The 26651-nt window shown below is 43.5% G+C and overlaps 2 protein-coding genes and 1 long non-coding RNA gene across 5 annotated transcripts in view; 1 reads left to right on the forward strand and 2 right to left on the reverse strand.

Annotated features, from left to right (window-relative positions):
* The window catches only part of LOC147654387 (uncharacterized), an 11142-nt gene extending 3607 nt beyond the window's left edge, over nt 1-7535 (reverse strand). The window contains exons 1-3 of the mRNA XM_086883323.1: nt 7369-7535; nt 2533-2582; nt 906-940 (exon numbers count right to left, since the gene is read on the reverse strand). Coding sequence (XP_086739449.1) covers nt 906-940; nt 2533-2582; nt 7369-7394 — 111 coding nt within the window. The 5' untranslated portion in view covers nt 7395-7535. The remainder of the gene's footprint in view (nt 1-905; nt 941-2532; nt 2583-7368) is intronic.
* LOC111940630 (nectin-1-like) overlaps nt 1-22563 on the forward strand; it is a 27576-nt gene extending 5013 nt beyond the window's left edge. Inside the window, exons 1-5 of one of the 3 annotated variants that reach the window (XM_023943428.2) lie at nt 11066-11296; nt 12753-13088; nt 18130-18441; nt 18964-19103; nt 20000-22563. In XM_023943428.2, coding sequence (XP_023799196.2) covers nt 11149-11296; nt 12753-13088; nt 18130-18441; nt 18964-19103; nt 20000-20104 — 1041 coding nt within the window. In that variant the 5' untranslated portion in view covers nt 11066-11148 and the 3' untranslated portion in view covers nt 20105-22563. Of the gene's footprint in view, nt 1-11065; nt 11297-12752; nt 13089-18129; nt 18442-18963; nt 19355-19999 lie in introns of those variants that run through there. The other 2 variants (XM_086883322.1, XM_023943419.2) reach the window with 2 other exon arrangements.
* LOC111943964 (uncharacterized) lies at nt 22010-26358 on the reverse strand. The gene is made up of 3 exons (XR_015285119.1): nt 26179-26358; nt 25873-25949; nt 22010-23886 (listed from the first exon to the last, which is right to left on the reverse strand). It is a non-coding gene; the product is annotated as an uncharacterized LOC111943964 (long non-coding RNA).
* Nucleotides 26359-26651: the final 293 nt, after the last annotated feature.

The following is a 26651-nucleotide window of genomic DNA, read 5'->3' on the forward strand; positions in this document are numbered from 1 at the left end:
CACCCCTGCCTTCCAGGATGATAAATTTGGGCAGAGAAACAGGGCACACACCAAGTTATAGAGTTACCTCTTAAATTACTCTGGAGTGAATTGCTAGAGCTGCTAAAGCTAACCCCAAAGGAGGAGGTAAGATGAAAGGGCAGTGTGTTTATCTTACCATTCTTTCCTGTGTTCCAATGCAACCATTTCCTCCATTCTGATTTATCAGAAACTAAATGTGCAACCTGAAAGGGCATGTTTGGTTTTGTGGAGGTTTGTTTTTTCTTTCTTTTCTTCCTTCTAGAGGCAGTGAGATACTGGAAGGGGAAACCTTATTCTTTTCCAAAAGAGACTTAGCCATTTGTTGATACATCTGCTATTTTTTTATAGTGCAAAGGTTAACCAAAATCCTTTAAGCCTCAATGTATTAAATCTCCCTTTGTTTTTCAACTGAAGATTTCTTTATTACTAAACCTGGTTGGCAATAGTCCATTTAAATGACTTCTAGAAAATGTCATGCTGAAACTGAAACTCTTTCAGGAAACATGCCAGTAGTCATGAGACTGCTTACCAAAAAGCTGAGTGGAGAAGGGAGGGAGAAGGAGAGAAACACCCCAGCAGCCATAAATTGTGCAGTGGCTGAGGACATTCACCGAGACATCATCACAAGGTTCAGCCTCCAAATTGTCTTATTTGGGCCACACAACATTACACTCAGCCTCAGAAATGATGGGTGTGTGCTGCAGATGTTTGGCCACTGGCTGCCCAAGAGTGGGGTTGCATCTCAGTGTTAAGTGCATGCAATTCTTTTGTTGGTAGACTTAAACTGGTGTTTTTCTGCATCCTAAGCAATTAGTCTGATTATGGGCTTTTCTTTGCACCAGAGAGTGGAGGTGGGGGGAGGGAAAATCAGCTTTAGTCTTTACCTTGATGGTACCTGGTTGAAAGATGCAGGTCTGTGCTGAGGAAAGAAGAAAACACATGATTGTCATTCTCTGGTGCAGCAACACTAGACAAGGATTTTCATCAGCACAGGATTTATTAAGTCACAGACTGAAAATAGGTTGTGAAAAAGCATGAACTTGTGTGACAATAGTAGTGAAAAGGGTTGAACTTCTGAGAGCTAAATAAATCTGATGGCTTTTTGAGATTTATCTTGTCTCTGTACACACTTGTGTCACGCAGAACTGTTTACTGAACTGAACTAAACCTAGATGAGCAATCTTCTTGGGTTTTTCTTTTTGTTTTGTTTTTGTTTCATTTAATTAACTGAAATCAGTCTTACATGTCTGCCTTAGAAATGAAAGTTCTTACTTGCTTTCTGACTGTGTTTTAGCTTTATGACCCATGCAGCCTTAATTCTGCCTGGAATTGCTGGCTGGGTGCTGGGGCACAGAGTCACCACCTGATGTGCCACATGCACTGGGTGTCTGTGTGCACAGGTTGGGCAGTCTGGAGCTTTTCTGGAAATTTGTCTCTCTGTCCTATAAACATCTAAGTGGCAGAGGTCTGTCATTTTACATCCTGCTTTCTCCTAGCCTTTTCTTTATCAGTCTGGCTGGTTCTTAATATGAGGTGGATTGAACACGTTGCTCCTGTAAAATTTCAGAGCTGAACTTTCACTTTTTCTTAAGATATCAAGGCTTTTTAAGCCTACTTGTTTTGCAGCCTGACAGGAGAGGTATCAGTCAATTTGCAATTAAATATTAATAATTCAATATTGCATTAAAGCTGCTATCTTAGAGAATTTATGGTATTTTCAAACATTATTGTGCTGCCTTAATACTTCCATGAAATTGCCAATGTAGATGACTAACAAGAAGTGGGTTTTTGCTAATACTGCAACTTATGAAAGTGGTAAAAGTATTACACCTTTGCTACATGAATGGCTTTAGCCATAAGAGGAAAAAGGCAGCAGCCCAAATCTAAATCAAGACCTCCTGATTCACATGAGCACATGTGATTCTGGTTATCACAGGGTTTTCCTAATTGCATATTCAATACGAAGAAACTATTTTGATAGGAGAACACCTCATACTGACATCTGTTTAGAGAAAGTCCTGAGCAGTGCTTTTGTGTGGGGAGCAGGGTCTGGAGTGTGAGTAGATGTAGGCTGTGCTGTGCTGGCAGCCCACTGGCTGCAGCAGCCCTCCACCTCCTTTGCAGGGGAAGAAGCAGGGGCACAGCAGAGGTTCCCCCACTGTGCTTGCAAGCCTGCAGCTCTGGCAGTGATGTACAAGGGCCAAGTGTCCCATGGCAAGAGGCAGCAGCTGAGGCACCTGGGGCTCTGTGGCTGGAGAGGATGGCTGCCCACTCCTGCTGCCTTCTCCAGAAACAAAAAGGACCAAGTACTCCAGCACAATGGGACATCAGAGGGCAGGTACATTCCTCACTGGATGCAAGGAGGTTTCCCTCTGATGGGATGCAAAATGCCTTGCCATAGCTGCTGCCCATGGCTGTGCCTGCCAGCTGCCTCTGCAGTGATGCAGAGAGCTCCCACATGTTCCCATTCGTGCCACACCATCCCCGAGGGGCTCGAGCTTCTTTACTTACTTTGCTTATGGGAATATCTTTTTCTCCTGATGGGGACAGGCACTTTCCACCTAGGGCATGGAAATAAGGGTCAGCAGACAGATCTGGGGCTTCATGGTCCTCCTTTCCCACTGCCAGCCAGGGGCACATGTAAACCTGTAGGGAGATTGCCTTCTCCAGCTGTTTGGACAAGGCACTTTATGCAGCTTCTCTGCTGCTGTTCTCCCTGAGAGGCAGCCCCTGGCAGGAACCCAGCCCTGCTCTGGGGGCTGCAGAAGCAGGGGCTGCCACGGGGTAGGAGAGGCACAAATTGTAGGTCCAGGGTTGAAGGGTGGCAGCTGTTGGCAGGTGTTACAGTGTTTAGCTGCTCCTGGGAAGTACAGCCTTTATTCCCTGGGGACCATGGCAGTACAGCAGCAAAGTTTGTGGGTTGGAGGAGCAGCCTTTCTGAGCTTGTCCATATTAAATAGCTCTTGGTGGGTGAATCAGGAGCAAATATTGGGAAGAGATAGGAAAGCACCAGTCTCATGCTCCCACAAATGATGTACATCAATCTGACTTTTAGCACACCTTGGGAAAAAGCAAAAGGAAGAAAAACATAGCAATAGTGTGACAGAAAGGACAAACACACAGGGGTGAGTGCAAGGCTAGCGGATCTGATGTCTAGCAGTTGAAATAATCCTTGCTGGTTCAAGAAGAAGGCTTTACTTGCAAGTTTAAGTACTGAAATTATTTGGCAAAATTAGGAGCCTCTACACTGTGTTCAGGTTGGTGTTAGCAAGTTTCTTGCTAATAAGAACTAGGCTTTCTGGGGTCTGCACTGCTGCTTATAGTTTACAATTTTGTACTCGTAAAAGGCCAGTAATTAACAAACATTTGACAATGTAGTGTTAATATTTATCTGCTAGATTTATATATATAATAAAAATATGCTAAGGGATGTAAAGCTGCCAAGTCATAGGGATTACACACAGCATGCTGGTGGAGGTACATTATGAAACAGTCTCTAATTGCTTATTTGCATTTTTCTTTTTCTTTCCCAGGACTGAGGAAAACAGGCAATGCCACTATTATTTTTTGCTGTTGATACTTTCCTCACTAAATGTGTGCTCTTAGATCTTATTTCTTTTATAAAGTACCTAAGTTCCACTACTCACCTGGAATAATTTCTTTCTGCAGATGTCCCTGCTGCTCTTATAAGATTAGCAGAAAGTTTTGAAAACGTTAGTGAACTTCCCAATTTTCTGTTTAGTGGGAGAACTTAGATAGCTTTCATTACAGCTGGGTATAAAAATAAAGCTGAATACTAGCTCATTCCAGATTGCCTACCTGGTTTTCTTTGAATTATGTATAGAGTTTTGCTTTTACTGAATATAAAATTCTCTAGCTAAGCTGGAGATGCCAGTGTGACTATTTCATATAATTCAATAGAAGTCCTTTGAGCTACATTTAAAATAAACTATGTATATGTATTTATAATACACAAAATTCACATTAGGGGCCTGTTGTAGCTGTCAGATATTGTGAGTTTGATATAAGTATTTTTGTTTCCTGACCTCTATTTATTCCACTTTTTCTTGTTTATATTCAGTTGGCTTCTGATTTTTTAGTCTCTTGCTCAGATGAAAAGGCTGTTGGGTTTGGGTAGCTCTTCCCCTGGACTGTCAAAATATAAATAGCATATATTCCTACAGCAAATCAGATCTGTAAACTGATGCATAACTCTAAGATAAATTCTTATTTAGTCAATCATGTGTAATCCTGCAGGGAATATACATTGTATGGCCTGAAAATTGAAAGCCTTTCTCAGCATCTGCATTTATGCTGACTCTTTGAGGCAGGTCCCCAGCAGTTAGAGAAAGGGAGCCCAGCTTGCCTGTGGTGGGAGAGGAGTTCTGAAGGGTTGGCACTTACTGGGCTGAGGTTTTTTAAGAAAATTATAGGTATAGATTTATTAGTAAAAATTCTGGGAAATGGTTCTGGCCAGCAGTCGTGAAAGAGGACAAATGCGACTCTCATTAAAATGAGAACAAAAGCAAATTTCATTTTCCTTCTTTCCATAGTTTCCCTTAGCTCTTTGCAGAGAAGCTGCATGAACTATGTTATAGGGCTGTTGTGCTCAGGAAGCAGTCAACCCAAACACAGAAATGCCTCTAAAAGGCAAACACTCCAAACAGAAGGCATGAAATAGCAGACATGGGGATGTATAGGAAGAAGGAAAGAGTCAAGAAATTAATTACAGAGGAAGCAGCAGAGTTTACAGATAAATAGTAGGGTCTGGAATATTTTCTTCCAGCAGCTGCTATTAAGAGCTCAAGTTTGTTTTCTGCTTTGGACACCTGAAACTAAGATTGCCTTCAGTCTGAATTTAGTTCAACCCAGCTGCTAAAGGGCTGAGCACAGGGCAGTGGATACCCTTTTCTGTCCCTGAAGGGGCACTTCCTGGGCAGAGGTGGTGGGATGCTGCTGGTAAGGGCACACAGATGCCCACAGAGCCACCTTAACAAGGGGTGATGCCAGACTCACCTGCTCCCAGAAATATTAACTCCTCTGACCTGCCGTGGGGCATGATATCATCCACCTTCAGGAGGGACCTGCTGCAGCTGTTTTCACTGTCTAACTTGGTGTCCCACAACTAGAGGTTGCTGGTCCGGAAAGAGCAGGAGCTTCCTCCAAAAATACCCAGCTCTTACCTAACTCCTTAAACCCAGCACCCCTGACACAAAACAGCCAAACTCTCAAAACTCCCCATATCCAACCAAATAAAAAGTGCCATCCTTGCTCTGTGGCTGGCTGCCCCATCACTTCAGTACATTTTAATTCCTGCTGCCCCTGTAATTGACTCTGGGGCCTCCTCCGTTGGACCCCACCAGACATGGTTGGTTCTCACCTACACGTGGGCTAATTCACCTGTTAAACTTTGCCTGCCTGTCTCTCTGGAGTGATAATTTTGGGATATTTCTTCCAACTGGCTGCCAATTTTCCCAAGACTTACAGACATTCCCTCACCTGCATGTGCCCATTTACTTTGATTCTTTCCCACATCTAGTTCAAGTTCCTCAGGAGAGATGTTGACAGCTGGATGATGTAAATACATGAGCCTCATTCCTTAGGAATTTTATGTGGCTGGGCTGATTGTTACGAGATACATATAAACTTAGTGTTGTAACCTGAGCCTTCCCTTCAGCCTGAGTCTGGGCTGGCCTGTGCTATGGAGCACAGGAGCCTTTCCTTGCTGACCCTCAGTCTCTACCTCTCACACTGCCTGGAGAGCAGCAATGGCCAGGACCGGAGATCTGCAGCACCAGAGTTTTGCAAGGATGCTGAGTCGCTGCATAGGAATGACTATCTTAAAAAAAAAAAACCAAAAACCCCACCCTCATCATTTCTCCATCACTCTGAACTTCTGCAAGGTCTATGATTTTTCTGAAAGAGGCAGTTTTTCAGCAGTGGGGCAGCTATGGCTGAGGAGAGATGCGCTACACAGAAACCACGCCAAGCTGGCACAGCTCATCGACAGCAGCTGGAGTGAGATGATTTGCAGTTGCTCTCTGCCATGCAAGGGCAGCTGGTCAATGCTCTCCCTGAATGCCTTCTCCTGGCAGTGGTTTGTTGGAGCTTTTGAAAGTGAAGGAAATGGGTGTGGAGCTGCATGAGCACAGACTGGGGCACAGCACTATGCCAGTGATGTCTTTCATGGCAGTGCCCATCCCCTCTGATCAGGGATATGGGTTTCACAGCCCTGTCAAGCTAGCAGAAAAAATCTGCCTTACAAAAACCTTGCTTGCAAGGTTCTTGTAAAGAATTCTGTTCTTATTCCCACTCCCAAAAAGCAGTCAGGAATTATTTCAAAAGCAACACAAGTCCCACACATAAGGACGACAAGACCACTTAAAGCAGTGGGGATTCAGCAAGCCAGGGAGCTGAGAGCCTGGACCCGAGACCTGAGTCCTGCTAAGGCACAGGAGCTCCTTGCTGCCACAGGTGAGGACCCACCAGTTTCACATGGGGTTTTTTTTGCCTTGACTCAAACTGCTTCTGAGAGCAAGGCTTCATGCTTTAGGGACTTCTGCCCTTTTCCTCAAGGCCAGGTAATGTGGTCACAACTTAGATGTCTTGCCACAGACCTGCAGGGACACGAGAGATGCATTTGCTTTGCAAACTAAAAAAAATGCTGAATTTTGTCAATGGAGGGCCTCATTTGAGCTCCTTAAGACCAAGCAAGCAGTCAGGGTGCAGTACTCAGAGATTGCATGACCTTTTCTTTGACCTATCAAGAAGACAATGGAAAAGAAAGGGAATTTTCCACCTGTCCTAGGTGCCTCCTGTTGAGCATCTTCCTCTTTATAGTTCCTTAGGAGACAATCTATTCCTAACCACTGTTGTACATAACTATAGGATATCTCATGTACAGCATTTAAATATATTGTACAATTTAGTCTATTTCTATATAGTGTATATAAAAGCTTGTCTTTATGAGACATGGTATCAACAGATAAGAGATAGCAAGGTGAATCTCCTTCCTGCCTGGAAACTTGGAACAGATGACAAATGTTCTCTGTTCCTTTTGTTCTTCACCAGGATGGACTCCCTTCCTCCCTTCAGCAGAGTCTCTGTGCTGGGAGCTTACAGACGATGTCACCTCTGTAAACATCCTGGGGCAATACTCTTTGACACACTAAGAACTACATTGTTCATCTTAATTTGCTTGCTAAATTATGGTCTGTCAATTAAGAAGCTCCTCATGGTGCCTTGTATGATCCCTTGAGGCTGATTCATTGCAGGTATCATTTGTTTTGGAATCAGTCTCTTAGTCCTATTGTTTAGTAATCAAATACAACATGGTATTTGACTTACCTTACTTTTGGTACGCAGTTTCCCATCCTTCCACTGGATCTCTGCACCCACCCTTGGTAGCCAGTTTTGGTGTGGTTTCCTTGCTGGCTGAATTGTTTTCTGTACTGGCTGTTCTACAGAACGAAACTGAGTGACCAAAGCAGCTCGCTATCTCACCGTTAGTGCATGCACCTCTCAGATGTTGTGCACCTAAAAAACCAAAAACCACCCCAAAGCCTCCACTGCGGGGAAACGTTAACAAGTGGGGGTAGGAGAGGAAGAGAGGTAGAATGGATGAATGATGGAGCTTCCTGGGGTGCTGGGATGATCTGGTGGTCTCCACAAAGTGACTAATGTGTTGCAGAGTGGATTCCCTCTAGGTTTGGTAGTCTGAAATAGAAACTTAGGGTGCTTTTGGCAGGAGGAAACCACATGCCTAGCCATCTTGCTCTTCTGAGAAATGCTGTGACAAACTGAATGGTAAAAACCAAACACTTCAAACCACAATGAAGCATAGCCCTTGCTACTGAAGATTTCCAGTGCAGTCTTTTTGTGATTCTTTGTTTCTTTTATGTCCTTTCTTTAAAAAAATATATATATATATACTTTTACGCCTTTTTCTTTCTCCCGAGCTACAAGGATGACAGAAAAATAGAAGAACCAGAAATATAATTTGCAGGGTTTGTTGGCTGGGGAGGAAGCAAGTTTTAGTTGACACGTTGTAATTGCCATACATTACCGGGAAAAAATATTCTCTGTAAGACTTCAGGTGTCGGCAGCCATTTCATCAAACCTCAGAGGAGAGAAGTGTCGAGCAGTTAACAGGACACTCTAAGAATATGTGCTGTCCCCTGGGAAAGTGTGGGTTTTCTCATAGATGTGCACCACCATGAACTAGGTCTCCACTAAGTAGCCCCCTCCTTTGTTTCTGTTTTGCACTTTGCCAGGCAGTCTAACACCAGATTTCAGCAACAGAAGCTGTAACTTGCATCTGACAGCAGGGTGATAGCAGAGGGAGGGAGTCCAGTTTGGGGAGAGATCACAGATCACATACCTATTATTCAAACGTGACAAGGATAAACAGCTATGTCTGTGTGCAAACTACCCTTGTGTGCTCTAAAACCTGTGCACAAACACAAGAGTTTGTCTGTAACCCTGCCCAAATGAGCACCACCTGGTCCTGCAGCATCCCTTGGCCTTTGAACTGCCACAGCCTGCCCTTATGCAATGCTGGAGGCTGGAGCAAATGTTGGTAGATGCAGCTAGTGTCCTTGCCTCAGTGTACTCTCCAAATTCAGCTGAGATGCAGAGTGATGTGCCACATGCAGGCACTACTTAAACATGTTCTAAAGTTCCAGACCTGTCCAATTGCATTTAACAAGCTGCCTCCCAACAGTGCTACCTACAGCTAGAGGTGAGGAACCAACCTCCAAAAGTCACTGCAACTCAGAAGTGGATGAAATCCTCTCCACCTGTTTTGTTCTCTTTACAGGCAATGTCCTGAGAGGTGGCACTGAATCCTTCCAACAAGCTAGGCAGATGTCCAGCTGTTAACCTGGGCTTGGATGGCTGAAAAAACAGTGTTTTAGCCTGGTAGTTGATAAACCAATGTTTTAGACTATAATTGTGCCTGAGTGGATTCCCTTGGCAATATTTTCTGGAAGTTCAGCTATGTGAATTATTAATTGCATTAGTCACTTTGTCTGTGGAGAAATGCTGGCATTTCGTGACTGTGCAATTCTTTTATGTCCTGTTTCAAATTTACTCAGAACAAAAGAGTTCACCCTGGTGAAGCAAAAAGGAGGAAAATAGTACAAATCACTGTGCTTTTCAAGCTGTGGTTGCAGAACTACTTCTGCCTAATTTATCCTAATTGATTCTCTGTCTTTGGAGTGTGACTGAAGCTCAGGCATTGCGTGCAGTTCTCAGAAATGAGGATGTTGTGCAACTGAAGCTGAAGAGCCTGGCTTCTGTCTGGCAAGGAAGGAGATCTGTAATCCACCAAAAGTCTATGCAAAGATGAACAGAGCAGCAATACATGCACTTAAAGATACATTCACAAATTTCAAATAAGTGGTTGGATTAATGGATCTCACACTATGAGTAAAATGTTGTGTTTAAAGCAATTCATCAACTGCTGATGTTATCTGGTCCCTGGAGAAAAGGGAGTGGTCCAGCAGAGATGCTGCAGCAGTTGGATGTGCATGCAAACACCGACCCATGGAGGCTGCTAGGGAGGTCCCTGCAGGCTCAGGTTCCCTGTGGCACCAGGAGCTGTCAGAGGAAAAGCAGAGCTTGGAAGAAGCAGCCAGAATACGCAGCGCTTTCTCACCGGGGATGCTCTAACAAATTAAACCCACCAGCTTTAACAAAACAGTTATTTTAAAACTAATTATCCCCACCAGCAGAGCCTTCTCTGTCCTTTGCTCAGACTGAAAGTTTGCTCTTCATTGAAAAGTGTTTCCTCTAGCAGGGCACAAGGTTCAGGAAGATCAGAGTGTTTCTGGGAGAAAATAAGTTGGTTAAACCTGACAAGAATATTTGCTACATAGCAGTTGGGCTTGCAATTCTTTTTGTACTCAGATGCAGTTCCTCTTGTGATCGCTAAGTGGCGATCTCACATTTTGATCAGGCCAGAATGCCCTGATCAATTTTGAATAGATTCAATTTTTGAACCTATTCAAAAGCACATCCAAAATGTGCTTTTTTTAGAGGAATACTGATACTTGCACTGTTTCTGTTTTCAGATTAGTTGCCACTAAGGAGAGAAGGAATCATAAATGTAGAAGCATGTGTGAGAATTTTTGGTGTCACTTTATGGCTTGGGCCTGCTGGATTTGCATAATTTGAGGCTAATCTGTGTGGCCATTCAACTGAGAGAAAACATTTTATTTGCAATCATAGTCATTTGCAGTAGTAAGAATTTGCAAAAATGTAATCCACCACCTCATCAGAAATTGGAAAAGTGAAACACAATTGACCAGTAGAATTTTGATTAGCAAATGAGGTCTCACAGGCTGTCTGCCCCACTGTGCCATAGGAAAGCACCTGTGGCTGAGGGCTTGGCTGGTTTCAGCAGTGATCACAGCCCACACAAAAAGGGGAACACGGGCATAACAATGACAAAGCAAAAAGGTTCAAAAACAATGACTCAAACAAGTTGTGTGACCTATTTTTATGTTGTCTCAGGGGATGGTGGAGGAGGAAGGGCATGCTTGTGGAAGGGCAACCCTGTTTTCCAAGGGACAGGGCTGGGGAAGGATCATGGACCCGTGGAGATGGGGACAATCTCAGTAGAGGAGAGGTGAGACCAAGCCTCTGCTCTTTCCCTGGGGTAGCACATGACCTAGGCCCCCCTGAATCCGCCTCTTGGCTTGCTTTGGTCTCCCTAACCTAGAAAAGGAGTTGTGTCACCGGAGCATCAGCAGCTCCTGGGTCTTCACTGATGTGTGCAGGCCCCTAACTGTGTCGTCTGAGTTACATATAGGGACATTTGCACTACTCCTTGCAGCATGACCTTTCCTGGAGCTCAGGTCAAGGCCAGGGTGGCCTTTCCATCTGCAGCCCACAGACACTGGGTGCTGAGCCATTTTCAAAATCTGTACTTGTATTTAGGTGCTTATGAAAGTCCAACCATATGGACAAAGCGCTTGTGAAAAACCCAGTACCCCTGTCTGTGTGTGTCCCAGCACAGCTGGGAAAACCTGAGTTTCTGGCACTGACTTTCATTGTCATGTCCCCTAAAATTCAGTTGTGTCATAGAGGCAACAGGTTTTACAAGGTGCCATTTACTGTAGTCGCATGGTGGGGAATGTCCCGAGAGTAAGAGCAAAGCGTATAAGAATGGGGAAGTGGCACTCAGTGCATCAGTCACTCGTCTCACAGCGCACAGCTAAGATGATGATGGTCACTTGCCTGCTCCTCTCCAGCATCTGGGCTGCTGCTCCAGGTAACTCCTTTGTCTGTCTGGGTGTCTGTGTCATGATCCTAAGAGCATTAGGGACCTCAGTGGCCGTGCCAGCCTCCTTCTGTGCTTCTGGGTGCTGCAGTACCCACCTTGCACCCTCCTGGGACAAGCCCAGTGGTGACATGGCACTTGTGGCACTGTACAACTTATCTGGGGCTTCAGACATGTCACTGATGAGTGTGTTAAGAGCATCCACTTCTTAATTTACCACCAGTGTGTTTATAAATTCCAGAGAGATATACAAATGTATTGCAATAGGAAAATTATAAAGCAGACAAACCATGCTTGTAGGTATCTGCTCAGGCCATCAAAAGCATGGGTGCATTACACTGGTTTTGTATATAAAATCATGTAGAAAAGGCTGAATTAGTTTTAAATTAGCTTTCATGATCATGGTTTGTAGTCTGCCCATGGCACTGCTGAGATCTCGAAAGCAAAGTGAATGGCACAGCTTGACAACTGGCTTCTTGGTCTCTGATGGAAATCCGCCTGGCCATGGTCACAGACAGAATCTCAGAGCACTTTGTAGAGTGAGTTAGCCTATTGTACCTCTGGGCTTTGCAGTTACCCTTCTCTGCAAAGACATTTCCCTTTCTTGTAAATTGAGTTATGTTTTCAGTGCTGCAGCTGTTACTGCTGATATCTCCCTTCCCATGCTGACATGCACAAATAAACTTTGAAAACTATTATGCCAATAGAACCGTGGAGCTGAGCTGTCAGCCTCACCTTGCCTGTACCCTTAACAATTTTTCATGTCTACAAATTGGAAGAGGAGACTGATTATTTTCTTCTTTTCCCTGGAGAATTTTAATACCATGGCATTTATACTGTGAAAGTTTTCTCCCTGTGGGCCTTCAGTAGGGTCTTTTCTGCAGCTGTTTCTCAGAGCATGACTTTGATGCTGCGATAAGAGGACAGATACAGTTTGCCTCAGGTCCTCCTTACCTCGCCTTTTTCTTCTGGTTTTCTGATCTTTTTTGATCTCTGACAAGTGTGAATACATGATGTATAGTGAGACACATAATAATTTTTAGTATTTTTACTGTTTTGCTTCACCCCACACCACAGGTGGGCTAAGAGGGTGCTATTGGGCCAACATCTGTTTGGTTGTCAGCATGGTTGAAAGTTTGGGGAATCTGTCCATGGGATATCAGTCCTAACAGACAAATCAGTGGCTCCCAACAGCAGAGCTGCCTTTCTCAGTGATGCTCTCTGCAACACAGGTATCAGGCTGGCAAGATGCTTGGTGTGACAGGTGACAGGTCCAGTGAAACCTTCTCGGTAGTTCTTTCAAGCTGCATTTTCAACTTTTCCCTAGATGGAGGGATAGAGAAATCCTCCAGAGTTGCTCTGCTTGGAAATGAGGGTGAGGGGCTGCAGGGGTTGGGTTGCAGAAGAGTGTGAGAAATGCTGAGTGTGGCACCTGCTTCTCCCCCAGCCTCTGTGCAGGTGATGAACAGAAAGGTCCAGTCAGTCCAGGCAGGAGGAAACGTGACTTTTTCATGCCGGTCAGTCACGAGAGAAGATGTGATACAGGTGACGTGGCAGAAGGAGACGGATGGGGCTGAAGACAACATAGCAACTTACAGTACAATGAATGGCCAAAAGATAACCAAGGCCCATGTCAGCCACGTGAGCTTTGCCCACAGCGAGTTACAAGCCTCGGCCATCTCCCTTCATGGAGTCACCCTCCACGATGAAGGATGCTACAAATGCATCTTCAACACATTTCCCTCGGGGGCTGTCACCGGCAGGATGTGTCTCAAGGTTTATGGTAAGGCACTGTAATTGTGTGTGAGCTCTCATCTGAGGACCGAGTCACTTTTCCTGTGAAAAACCTCCCCTAACATTGCTACACTGATGTGGGAAAAATATTTGTCCCTGGCACTCTCCCCCTCTGGTTTTAACTCTGATGGGAAATCAGCGCTCAACAGTTCTTTAATTTGCTTCCCTTTCAAGTCAGCAACAGCGAGATTCAAAACTGATGTGTAACCCATGACTTCCTCCAAGTTTCCCTGGTGCTGTGCTGTGCTGACAGCAGCGTGGCCACAGCCATGAACCCTGTCCTCCTCTGCTTCCTTTCACTGCTGCTCTCACCTCCTAATCCTGGAAATCAGGCCATTTTTAACTTGTTCTGCATTTGGTTGTAAAAAAACTGCTGAGTACTTAAAAGGCAGAGAGGCACATGCGTGACCAGAATAGCTGGAAGCTCATCTTGAAGCTAGAGTAAAAATAATAGTAGTTGTGCTGGGGTCAGGAAAAGAATGCAAAAAAATAAATAGAAGGCTGAAACACTGTGCAGCTCTTGGGATTTGACACATGACTATCTTGATCAGGTCAGCATCAACTAGCTTAAAGAAGAGAGCTATAACAAATCATGAGTCAAGATGACAATATTTGTCACCTCCATATGAAATTACCAACCAGCAAGTGCAACCTGAAATGTAGACAAATAGATGAACTCAAAAAAACTAAGAGTGACAAGCTGCTTATCTTTTGAGGAAAAGTGCTGGATTTTGTCCAGCTGAGAAAGCTGAGACATTAAACATGCTCTGAGGACACCCTGATGGCTCCTGGCTTTCTCAGGGATGAGACTGCTGTGGGGAAACTGGTGAAAGATCATATCCCATGTGGAGAGTATCAGTGTCTTTGTCCTGTCACTGGTGATATGACCCCTGCAGAGTATTTTGTTTTTCCCTAGTACCTTCTGCTAACAAAGACATAGACACATATGTCCACACACATCTCTTGAGTCCTCTGTGTGGAGAAATAAAGCTCCTAACTTATACGGGAAAGGATGTGGTGTTGGAAAATACAGGAGAAAACAAAAATTCTTTTTCCCCTCTTTTGGGAAAACTAGGGCAGAGAAGAGAAATGAGGAGAAATCCATGCAGTATTTCATATATGAAGAGGAAAGTTCCTAAAGAAATCCAGTTTTGAGTCATTCAGAGAGTAAACATTGATTATATGATACAGGAAAAACATGGAAGCGCCTTGCAGAAGAATCCCGTTCTTTTTAACCATGTAAATCTAAACACAGAGATTTCTTTTGGTTTTTGGTTTTGGTTTGTTTTTTTCCTATCCAAGTGGGGGAACTCCTTCCTGAACTCATCAACCTTTTGTCTACTGTTCATCCCTCACCAGAGCACTACTTAAAAAAGGGGATGTTTTTCTGCTGCCACAAACACTCATGTAAGCACCCTTCCTGCAACTCAGATGAAAATGCATCAACTGGGAAGGGTTGAACTTCTCTCATGGGCTCATAGGCCACGAGGCTGCCTCACCAAGGTCATGGTGGCCTTCCTGTCATGTGCTGTATCGAGCCAGCCCTGGAGGGTCACCGTGAACAAACCAAGCATTTGGCACTCTGACAGGAGCTTTTAGTTCATATATGGTTATTTCATTGAAGCTAATTTATACAACGCGACTTAAAAGCCACAGTCTTGCTCATTATTCCCCAACCCCTAATGGTGGGAACAACTTGTCTGAACAAGCCCAGAGGGTGCCCCACGAGGGAGAGTGAAGCCAGCAGGAATCTCCCAAGGCTCAGAGGTTCAGGCCACGGTGAGCTAATCAGAGTCACCAGCTGAAAATGAAATGCTGGCATGTCTTTGCCCTCAAGAGGGGACTGCCAGGGGGTTTACAGGCTGGTAATTGCCTGATTACAGCCGCCTTTGCGAGCCCGGCTGTTCCGGGACAACACGGGCACCATCACCGTGTGATGAGGGGAAGTGAAACCACCTAAGAACTGGATGCAACACTGTGAAAAAAGAAACAGGCATGACTGGAGGTATGTCAGAGCTGCCTGGCTGAAAACAGCAAACCCAGGAGGAAGCAGAAACCTCGTACCCTGTAGCAAAATCCATTTTGGAACAGAATAGTTTCAAGCAAGCTTGCTGGGTCTCTTTTGAACAGTCTGCTGCCTTTCCCCCTTTATCTTACTTTGGAAATATTTTGCCAGCCTTCATTGTCAAAGAGGATGAGAATGAAATCCAGGGTGAGGACTGAGGGAGAAGTATGGAGAGAGGGGGATGTGCCACATGAGGACAGGCAAGACTTGCTGAATCACGAAATTCCCTGGACATTTGTCTTTGGGGACTGCCTGCCTTCATCGTAGATGGCACCATTTGTCTGGAAGTCTTGAGCACAGCTGGATAAATGCCATTGCAATTCCTGAGGGAAACCAAGGCACGGAGCTGCTGGTGACCAGCCATATTGTTTGAAAAAGCTTTCTCATCATGAGGCAAGCTGTGATTCCTACAATCTTTTATCATTCTCTGTAGCACCACTGCCAAGCCTTTAAACATAAAAAGCATATCATATCATACCTTGATGGTCCCCCTCTAATTACAGAAAGCCATTACTGAAGGTCCCTTTTTCAAACATTTGGGAATGCTGACAGAACTCAAATTTGGGAACATCTGCAATACTGATCTGCAAGAGAGACTAAAGCAAGTACTGGCACACAGCATCTCAGGCAAAGACTTTTTTACTGGCAACAAGTATTTTGATGAAAGGCAAAAGAAGCAGTTAAGTGTACACATCAAACATGAACAGCCAGCACATGCTAGCAAAGAGTGTAGCAGGACTTTACTGCAAAAGCAAGCACTCACAGGTTTTGACAGTGCATCTATTACAGACATTTGCTAGAGAGAAGCTCAGCCCTACAGGCCCATTCCTTGAGCTCCATTGTGAGTTGAGTGAGAACCCTAGGTTATAGTTAGTAGATAGAATAGCTAGAAGAAGAGCAGTGCATGTGTTTCTGGCAAGACACTAAGAATTCTCATCCTCTGTGGTAACATCTGTGACTTCTCCCTTTGATTGCTTCTGAATTTTGCAACCTAATATTTGAAGTTAATGCTGTGGGTGAATATGTTTATTTTTATTTATATGTTTTTATGTTATTATTTTTATTTATCTGTTTTTCTATTATTTATTTATATGTTTTATGTTTATGTTTTTATATGTTTCTATATTATCTTTATGCATCCAGTGAGTGAAAGAAGAAGTTCAGAGATCAATTATTAATCAAAACATAAATCATGACACTAGTCTTTTCATACCTGGGAGATTTTGAGAAGTTCCAAGTGAAATCCCCCTACACACTTTCCTTGTTTTTCTCAGAGGTTTCAGCAATTCTGTGGGAGTTGATTTTTTTTATCTATGGTTGATGCAAAAAGTGAAAAATACAAGTTTATTTTTTCTAGGTTCACACAACTACAGTAAGTAAATGAGGTCAGGCTTGTAAAAAAAATCAAACAAACAAACAGCAGCGAAATTGTTTGTATACAAAAATCTTGCTTCCACCCTCTTGGAGGACACAGACAACCTTTTGAGGTGTGTCTGGAATTGTACCAGGAGGTTATAGGTGTCATTAAATATCTGGCACACATCTTTTCCCCTTTTTGCAGTGTCTGCTACACCTTACAGGCAAATCTTTGTTTACCTCACAAAAGAAAAAATCATTGTTTTCCTGAGAAGAAGGAGAAGTTTTGTTTTCTTGTTTAAAAGCAGGATTTCTAGATGATAGCAGTATGGTCTAGTGTTGGGACAAAAATTAATTTCAGCATAAATATTGCACTTATCACTGTTATTTTTCTTATGTAAGTAGTAATATACACATGGAGTTCTACTAATTATATCTGTGGATACTTTTTTAATCAGAGAGCATTCATGGTAACTCAGACTTGATTGAAACTAGAATTGCCACTGCACATAAAATGCTGAAAAAAAGCAATATTCTCAGAAACAGAGGCCTAGAAGTAGAGTGTGGTTTAGACCCCTATTCCATCAGCACATGCACTGAAGTAGAAGGCAGGCTGGTGAGCTCTCACAGAGAAACCCACAGATTGCACTCCCAAATGGGACTACACACCTTTATTTTATTGGCCTGTGAAAATTAACCTTATCAAACTGAGCAGAGGCTTGAACTGTACAATCCCTGAAGTCCCTTCTGACCTAAACTATGATATGATTTTTTGCCAAAGGATAAATAGGCAGTTTTTCACATGGAACATGCCCTATGTGTTTAGGTGTCATCTGGAGTTCTATCCAGGTTTAAACCAACTGCCTGAATTTCTCCCCTTTATCTAGTCCTTGCAAATACAGTTTGTATAAATAGGAATCAACAAGTAGGCTTCATGTGAGTGAGTAAGCATGAATGATGCCTGTAGTTCATCCTTCTTCCAGATTTAAATTAAATGTGACAGCATCTGCAAATCTTCTAGAGTGAGAGTGTTCAGAAGTAATCTTTCAAGATAGTTTTGAGGGATATTATGGGATACCCAAAACCCATTTACAAGAGGAAACAAAGTTATACACAAACCCTCCATACATGAAATCCCATGGTGTAACCACATACAAATTCACTGTTACTGTCTTGCATAAATAGATGCATTTAGTCCTTTGACTTGCAACTCTACACACCTTAGCAGTAAAGCTAATCCTGCAAGTAATTTTAAAGGAAAATAATTCTAACTCATTTAAGCAGTTCAGCTCTTTCAGAGAGAGAAGGGCATATGACTTCACAGTTTCACTACGTTCTGCTTTTAACTCAGGTATAATTACCACTTCTCAGCTGGGATGCTGCTGCTAGTTACAGAACTGAAACAGATACTTCTACCCTCTTGCCCTCTTTCTTTTGTCTCTTCACTTCCAGGCTGCTGTCTGATCACTTTCATGTTTGTCACTGCTGCAGCTTTGGGAAGGGGGAGATTAGATATGCAAGCTTTTCCTCCAAGATAACTGTGAATACAGATGCTCTTTGCTCAAACATTACCAGAAACTAATGGACTTTGTTGCTTTGTTGTTTACAGCCATCTCAGACCCCATAGTGGAAACTAAGATTATACCCAGTCCAGATAAAGCTGAGGACTCTGAGAAAATGGTGGGGATGAGCTGCTCAGCAACAGGGAAACCAGCTCCAAAAATAATTTGGCACCTTCCCAGCATCCTGCAGCAGAAACCAAGGGAATACCACATAAAGTTCAGCAACCAGACCGTGACTGTCATCAGCAATTTTACCCACACCCACTCCAAAATCCTTCGGGAGTACCCCATCACCTGTGCTATCCAACATCCTTCTCTAAATGTGACTCTGGTCCTGCCCACAGACAGCCTGGAGCAGGGTCAGTATGCAACTCTGCTGCTCTGGAGTGGGGCAGAAATTGGGAAGCACCTCCTGGGGTAGATCAGAAACTGCTCAGAGGGTTGGGAGCAGGTGGGGAAGGGCAGCTGTGACTGGGCTTGGGAGGGATGGAGGAGGTGCTGTGGGACATCCAGATGCACTGGTCAGTAGCACTAATTTCTTACTGCTCCTCAGGTTCTCTTACCCACCATTATGTGGCCCAGCCTCCCTGTCTCTGTGCAGGACTGTTTGTGACAGGGTTTCCTATCACATAATGTGACAAACCAAGAGGTGCCAGCGTTGGGTAGCTCAGAGGGGCTGGGTTCTGCATGCCTGACCTTAACATCAGACCCCATGCACAGGTCTGCTGGCAGTGCTGCTTGTGTGCATCATGCTGGAATGTGCTCCCAGCTCCCCTGTCCACCCCATTTCACCCCAGGGAATGGCCAAGGAATGCCTGAAATGGATTTGGGGTTGTTTATTTACTTTGTGCACAAACTGAGTAGCTGCTGTTTCCCCACAGGTCCAGAGAGCAGCGTGGCACCAGCCATTGCAGTGGGGGTCCTGGTGCCCTTGACTTCTCTTCTCCTTCTCACCTGCCTTCTCTACCTCTGCCTCAGACACCTACGTGACCCAGAGAGAAACCCAACCTGGCCATGCTGGGTAGGTCTGCCATTCCTCAGGGTTCTGCAAAATTCACGCCCACAGGACTTGGGGCTCAATACCATGACCTGGCTCTGCCCAGCCACACCAGGGCTGCCTGCACACTGCCCAAGCCAGGCTGAACCTGGGCTGGAGAAGGACACAGCAATGAGCCCCCAGCCAGACAGCTGGGAAGGGGAAACCTGATTCTGCACAGCCAGCCTACAGTGCCCAAGAGTGCTGGCAGCTAGAAAACATTCACTGTGCCAATGACAAGGCATGATGCGGTGGAAGCATCGTTCTACTACCATATTTATGCACAAAATAGTTGTGTAAGCAGTGGCCAGACCCTTGCCAGCAGTGGCACCAGTCTTCTGCAGATCCTAAAATAATCATCCTCAGCACAGCTTACAAAGGCAGCAGCTTTGAGGATGGGTCTCAAACAAAATGTGGTCTTCAAGGAAGACTGTGCCTCTGGGAAGGAAGCCCAGGGTGCCACACTGGGGCACAGGCTGAGGCACTGCTGGTTGTCCATTGAGTCTATTCCAGTGCAGGGGGTGCAGGATACAAGCTTGAGGTGGGGGTAAACTGAGTGAAATGGCAGCATTTCAGGAAAACACAGTCCAGTTTTGTGAAGGCTCCTCATCCTCCTTGTAGTATATGCCTAGCATATGCACCCTGGATTTTGGTGAAAATTTTGGAGAAAAAGAAGCAGTGGAGGAAATGCAACACGTGTCTTCCATGGGTGTTATACCTCTAGGTCCAAGCTGAAGACTGCTGGTGGGATTGCCAGGGGAAAACTTTAGTCTTCCCTCACAGAGAGATGAAAAGACTCACTTGGCAATACAAATTTACCCTCACATGAAAAACATCCATGTATTTTGAAGAAATAAACACAACAACCTCTCTTTCATCAGGTGCCTCCTGCCTGCACCAAGGCCAAGAAGTGCAGGCAGTATGCAGCTGCAAGCAGGTGGGCTCCTGCGGTGTCCCCCAGCCTCGGTGCACCACCGAACACCTGAGAAGCTGCCCAACCTTCACATGCAAGAGAGAAACTCTTAAAATGGCACCTCAAGCTTCCAAGGAAACCTCCTGTGACTTTCTTCTAGAGAAATATAAAAAGGGACAATTTATAATATATATTTATTTATTACATTATAATATTCTGTTTTGTAAGGAAAAAATGTAAAGTATTTATTTGAAACTCAGGCTGGCTGTGTGGATCCATTTAGTGGAAATCATGCTTTGTATTTTTGGGGGTTTTAACATTGTTTATTACTATTTGATATTTTAACATTGTAAATTCAAAAGTGGATGGGGGATTGTCTGAAACAAGGCAGCATTTTGTAAGGTTGCTGACTTGGAAAGTGTTGTGGATGGACCAAAGGAGCCCCCCACCAGGAGCTGGGCTGCAGAAAACATGTGGAACAGCCCAGCACACTACTCTGAACTTCAGGTGTTGAACTTGTTCCCTAAAGGGCACAAGAGATCAGGCCAAGACTGCAGCCAGCCCGAATTTATAACCCAGGAGCAGTGAGCTTCAAGTCAGGAGTCATGAGGAACTGCAAAGTCCAATTTCCAGCAACTTCTCCTGGAAAGCAATGTAAAAGGCACATAAGTGTTTCCTTCTTCACTGTTTCTCAGGGGCTTCCACAGCTTCCTTCTTAGTGTCTGTGATCTGTCACAGCTGCCTTGTGTTTCCTGGCATCTCACCCACCTGCAGGAGACAGCGGGGCAATAAAAGGGCAGGTGCAGGATTTGTAGGTTGTCCAGTGCATTTTGTTTGTGTCCTGGTGTAGTGGCATGTGGGTGCAGTGGGAAGCAGGAGGTTGGTAGGCCTCAGGAGGTGGGTGCTTTATTTATTTCTATACCAGGGCAGGGCAAGGAGTGTTCTTATTCTGATAATGCCTGGCTTCTCAGCAGTGGCTCAAATCTGAGCTGTAATCTCCAGTAATTGCCTGAATTCCACCATATGTTCATAAAGTCTTGCAGACATAGGAAAGGAGAAATGAGCCCACCTGCCTCATGCTGGTCTTGTGGGAAGCCACCAGTGCAGGCTGCTTCCTCTCTTGGCTTCCTGGAGCAAATGCATGAAATCTGGGTTTTCCTCATCCATGTATTTCAAGCAGACATCCCACATGAACCACTAAATTTTAGTCAAAAAACCAAGTGAACAAAAATGAAAGCAAGTAAGCAAGTTGAGAATGAGTAAACCAGGTCCTCACTATAAAATACTTCTTGTAGGCCTCCCTAACCCCTAGAAACAGCACAGCTGGTGAGTGAGAGGAAAGGGGAACTGGCTGCAGCTGTTAAAATTGTTTGGTTTTTTTTCCTAGCCCACTAACTGTCAAAGGAGGAAGTAATGGCTTGTCCAAACTTTTACACCATTGCTGCTTCATTTCTTCCTTGATGAGGGAAGAGGCTGGGGAGAAGAAGGTTTTTCCCTGGGTATGTGGAGGGCAGGAATGGGATGGAGAGCCCTGGCACCCTTCTTGAGCAGGCTGTATGGCCTCAGCCCTTGCCATTCTGCAGAGTCTGCATTTGCAATTTACAGCAGTTTGTTTGAGTTTTAACATGAGATTTCTGCTTGTGTTTAGACTAAAGTTTTCTTGGTTTTGTTGTTTGGTTTGTTGTGTTTTTTTAATTAAAAAAAAAAACTCTCGAAGAAACAGGGAGTTTGGACATGGAAAAACAAAAGGACTTTGTGGGGGAAGAGACAAAAAGCACAATGCCAGTGAGAAATCCATTAAACCCAGAAAAATGGCAACGATTACCTATTATTGTTTTCTACAAGCTGGTCACCTGGAGTGTGGGAAAGCAGGGCTTGGAGTTATGAAAGTATCTGCTTATGTGTGGGGTTTTAGTTTCTTTTACTTTTTAGCTGAATACAGAAATTTTTAAAGCTTTTAGAGGTTTCTGCTTAGGAGCATGATAGATCCAGCAGCTGGGTGAGGGGTGAAATGACTTATAGGTAATATTCTGTACAAGATTTATTTTTTTATTCATGATATCAGAACGAGAACATGACATCCAGTCACAGAACACTTAAAACCAATACATATACTTAACTTCATGCTATGCAAAGCCATCTACTAAGATGCAGTGCCATCAAATGCTGAGTGCTACTGCTGTGATGTTTGGCTTCATGTAGCAATGCAATGAAGGCAAGAATACAGACTATGGATAATTAACTGGCTGACAGCTATGGGGGAAAAAAGAATATGGAATAGATACAAACCATCCTTGATGGAATAAACAAAAGCATGACTGAGGGAATCAGAAGTTTTGACTATGAATTATGAACATCCTAACTGCTGTTATGAGATGTCTTTGTGATTAGTTTGTGCATGTCTGTCCAGTTACTTCTGTTAACAATTTGTAAGAATTCCTTGGAGGTTATATTTCAAATGGGTTTATACAGACACCTAGTATTTGTTTTAATAAATGTGTGATTTTAATAAAAGGTGAGTTTGATCCCCAACACCTTTTGTCTGCTGTCACCCTGCATGGCTGTAGGTGGAGACAGGAGGTGAGGTGAGCTTGAAATGATAAATAGAAACAAAACTAGTAGGATATTTAAGTCAAATAGACTGCTCTATTTTTCTGCTCCAATACAAGTGATACAAAGCAGATTAACTTTGTAAGTGAATGGAAGCAGACCATATTCTCAAACGAAATTCTGCAGGAATGTGCTAAGCTATTACTGCCACCAAAACCAAAAGGGAAAAAAAAAGCCGAAGATTTTGTTTTGAGGCTGGGCAGTTTTCAGTCCCAGCCAGCTCTGCCTTTGGTCACTTTGTGTCGCTGCATTTTGTCCAGCTTAGGGACAAGTGGTGTATAATTTCTCCTAACTGATGGAAAAAGGGCAAGTAAGAATGCCACCTTCTTTCTTGCCTCTCACTTAGATAAAACTGGTTCTGCATGATGTGTCTCTCTATAACGCAAACGCAGCCTTCACCTCTCTGCTTTGGGATCCTTTGACCCTGACATTAGCCAGTTTGGGTTAAGATTTTAACTCATCTAAGAAGTGAGCTTTTAAACAGTTGAGATAGATATATAAATAAATAAAATGAAGGCTCTTCAGGTTGCATAAAATGTCCATGCTTCTGTTTTGGCATGCCAGACTTTTTCAGAGCTGTATTGTGATGGTATTTTTCTCTGCCTAGATACTGGGTTCCTGGTTCTAAGAGAGCAGTAAGATACAAGCAAATTGGCCCCAACAGCTCTGGCTGAAGATAAGACTTTGAAATGTAGCTGAAATGTTTGTCTTAGATATTTTACAGGCATTGGATGAAATAGAAAGAATATTCTTCTACTGAAACCAGTGCTGGTAGAGGCATAGGACTAAATTTGTACAGTGAAAAGTGAATCATTAAAAACCAATATGACCACAGACAAAGAGCCTCTAACTAATTAAAGTTAGAAAGCAGTATGTTTATTCACTGGTGGGTGGCATGGGGATCATCCCCAAAAGGTGTGACCACCTCAAACAAGGTTCTCTTCCCTCTATTTATCTCCCAGAATCTTACATACAATACATATGCATAACCCCAGCACCTCCCATTCCCATTCAGTATTAAAATGAGGCCATTAGTCCTTCACTCATGCGCAATTCTTCTCTTGATTTGGGTCAGTGGTCTCAAATTGAGTCAGTGGTCCTCAAAGGATGAAGTCAGGAAGGTCTTCATCAGGTCTCTGTGACCCTCTAGCATGATCCAAGGCCCCCAGCTTGGTGATTGATTGGTAGAGAGTCCAGGTGCTGGACGTTGTTCTCACATTTACTCCACTTTTTTCTATGAACAAGCTCATAATAGCAAACAATATAACAATTAGCTCTGGCTTAAGCACCTAATAATCCTTAACTTACAATTTACTTATCAGACTTAGATCTTGATCATTATAAATTGTTTCTATCCCTTAGCTAAATCCCAACCCTTCAAAAATCACGATTCAAAAAGAAATTTTGTTTTGGTGATAGACCTTTGGAAGCATCATTTATCAATTTTCTGTTGTGTCACCTTGGAGGAGTGATTCATTTAAATACCACACCAGTAAATTTTCTTACAAAATCAGACATGGAAGAAAATATAACCCATTGTTTTTCATTCAGTTTTTGGCACTGAGCCGCTGTAAATCAAGAGAAACAAGAGAATTGCTCCAATTGATTGCATTTTTCTCTTTCATAAATGAGACTATCAAGCCAGGCAGATACAAATAAAGTGTACTTTTGTTTTCACTCTCAGTACACTGGAAATTGCTCATTTTTGGAAGCTATACAAAGGGCCTTCTCATATTTCTGCTGCTTTCATCTTTGAACTTATAAAGCTGCTGTGAAAGGAGCACTGAATACTTGTCCAATTCTTTGTGGATTGTAGTCTGCTCAACTTTGAGAAAAGCTACCTGGAATTTCTGGGAAGTCTGAGAGAATCCTCAGTCTAAGACCCCTACACAATGCAGAGTTTTAAATTCCCTAACATGTCAGAAGCTGTGGTCCTTAATCACCGTAAGGAAAAGGCAGCTTTGTCTAGTAAAAGAGCACTTGAAATTGTGCATGAAAGACTAAGATGGAATGAAAACCTTGCAGAAAAAAAACTCTACACTTCTTAGTAAAAAGAACAAAACAACTTTTTTTTTTTTTTTTCAATCAGACTCAATCAATTTTATTTGATATTATCCTTTAGGTAAATTACAGAAAGCCCAGGTGTCATCATAAACACCCAGGCCTATATTTCAGTTTAAATAAATCAGTTTGCCTTGAGCCTTCCTTGTTTACAGGAATGTAGCTATTTTTATAAGTGAGATTGTGGTGGATTTTAGCTGCCCATCATCTGAGTAACAAGAAATATCATTGTTTGCTGCAGGTTTCTCTCTAAATACCAGAACCTATATGCAAAGGGGAAAAGGGGGAAATATCCTAGTGTAGTTTTCTGAGAATCTTTGCATACCTATTTTAGAATGGTTTCATTTTAAGTGTATTAAGCATAGGCTGCCTGCTTTCTAGGATTATTAACAGAAATAAGGTGTCAGTTTTCTACTCAATACTTCAGTATTTGTGTATGTAACTTTAACATTTCTTTCTTAAAGTCTGTATTGTAAAAATTTCCAACCACTTCAAGACAATTGGAAGGCATTCCTTGGAGTCTAGCTTAGGTTTCAAAGGGAAACCAAGACCTTTTCTGCATCATTAAGAGAAAGTTCTGAGCTCCCTGCAGGCTCCACTGGGGTGGAAACCTTCTGACTAGAATGCAAAACAAAAAGGACCCACATCCTGGGTCAAAGGTAATGACATCCCAAGCTAAAAGGATGTGATGTACCGGGCTCTCCAGTGAGCTCTGGCCCAGCAGAAGGATTTTGAGGTCATTGTGCAGGTTTAATTCCTCTAGTCTCAGGTTTGTGACTCTGTATCACCCTGCTGTGGATCTGACAGATGTGGGTTGGGAAGCTTGGAAAAACTGAAGTCAGAAACTGCCAAGAAACAGCATCAGTCATCAATTGTGAGACAGATGTTTTTCCTGAAAGCAGAATAAGAAGGCTTGGGGAACCCCTACTCGATTCTCTACTGCTTCCTTCATCCTCCTAGCACATTTATTCTTTCTCTTTTTCTGGTCCATGGGATCCAGACCTGATGCTGAACCATCCCACAGTGCTATATTTCTGCCTCAAACAACATGTTTGTATTCTTGTTGCTCAACTCAGCCACCTATTTTGCCTCTCCTGGTTCTTTCAAGGTTGTTTTGTCTCCCTGATACTGCTCTGTCTTACCACACCTTTGAAGATGCTGTCCACCTACCTGGATCACCTCTCTTCTGCTGGGCACCTCTTGTTCTTCTCCATCCAGGGTTGTCATAGGGCTGAGTTAAGTGGGAGCTAGGAAGGAGGGAGGGAAGGAGAGAAAAGAGGAAAAGGGCACACACAGTGACCAAAGGCAGGGGAAGGATCTCAAAGTGGAGCCATATGGGCAAATAATATTTCCAGGAAAACTCCCAAGTTGGCAATTTGTTAGAAAATGTGAGCTTAGGCCTTGGCTGCTTCCAGGAGTAAAATTTCTCCCAAAATTAGCTTTGGAATATGAATGTTATCTGCAATCTGTACATACCTCTCTGTTGCCTGTCACTTCTGCAGCCATCAGCAACGAATTAATTTGAGGGTTTTGGCCAGTTAGACAGCCAAGCCACAGAGATACTTAGTAAAACTAATTCAGGGAGTTCTTGGAAAGAGAACCATTTAAGACTATGAGCAAATGTCTTGGTTTGTGATGTCTGCAGAGTTAATTAGCAATGAATGGGAGCAGTTTGTGCTCCTTTTTATCCCTTGATGGCCAGCATATGACATGAAGCTGACAATGGGTAAAGCAGCCAGGGAAGAAAAGGTCTGAGCACAGCACAGAGCTGATGCTGTGGGAGGGATCTGTCACTGGATATCACTTTGTGTTCCTCAACTGATTTCTGATAAAATTCCCATAACTTCCTAGCTGAAGTTCACATGCTACCCACAGAAAATGAGGGGAATTAACCTTTCTGGTGATAATCTGCTCTCATGGCATTCTCTAGTCGAATGTCTGCTCCTCTT

The sequence above is a fragment of the Cyanistes caeruleus genome, chromosome 3 (genome assembly GCF_971803275.1).
Source record: "Cyanistes caeruleus chromosome 3, bCyaCae1.hap1.1, whole genome shotgun sequence".
Lineage (NCBI taxonomy): Eukaryota > Metazoa > Chordata > Aves > Passeriformes > Paridae > Cyanistes > Cyanistes caeruleus.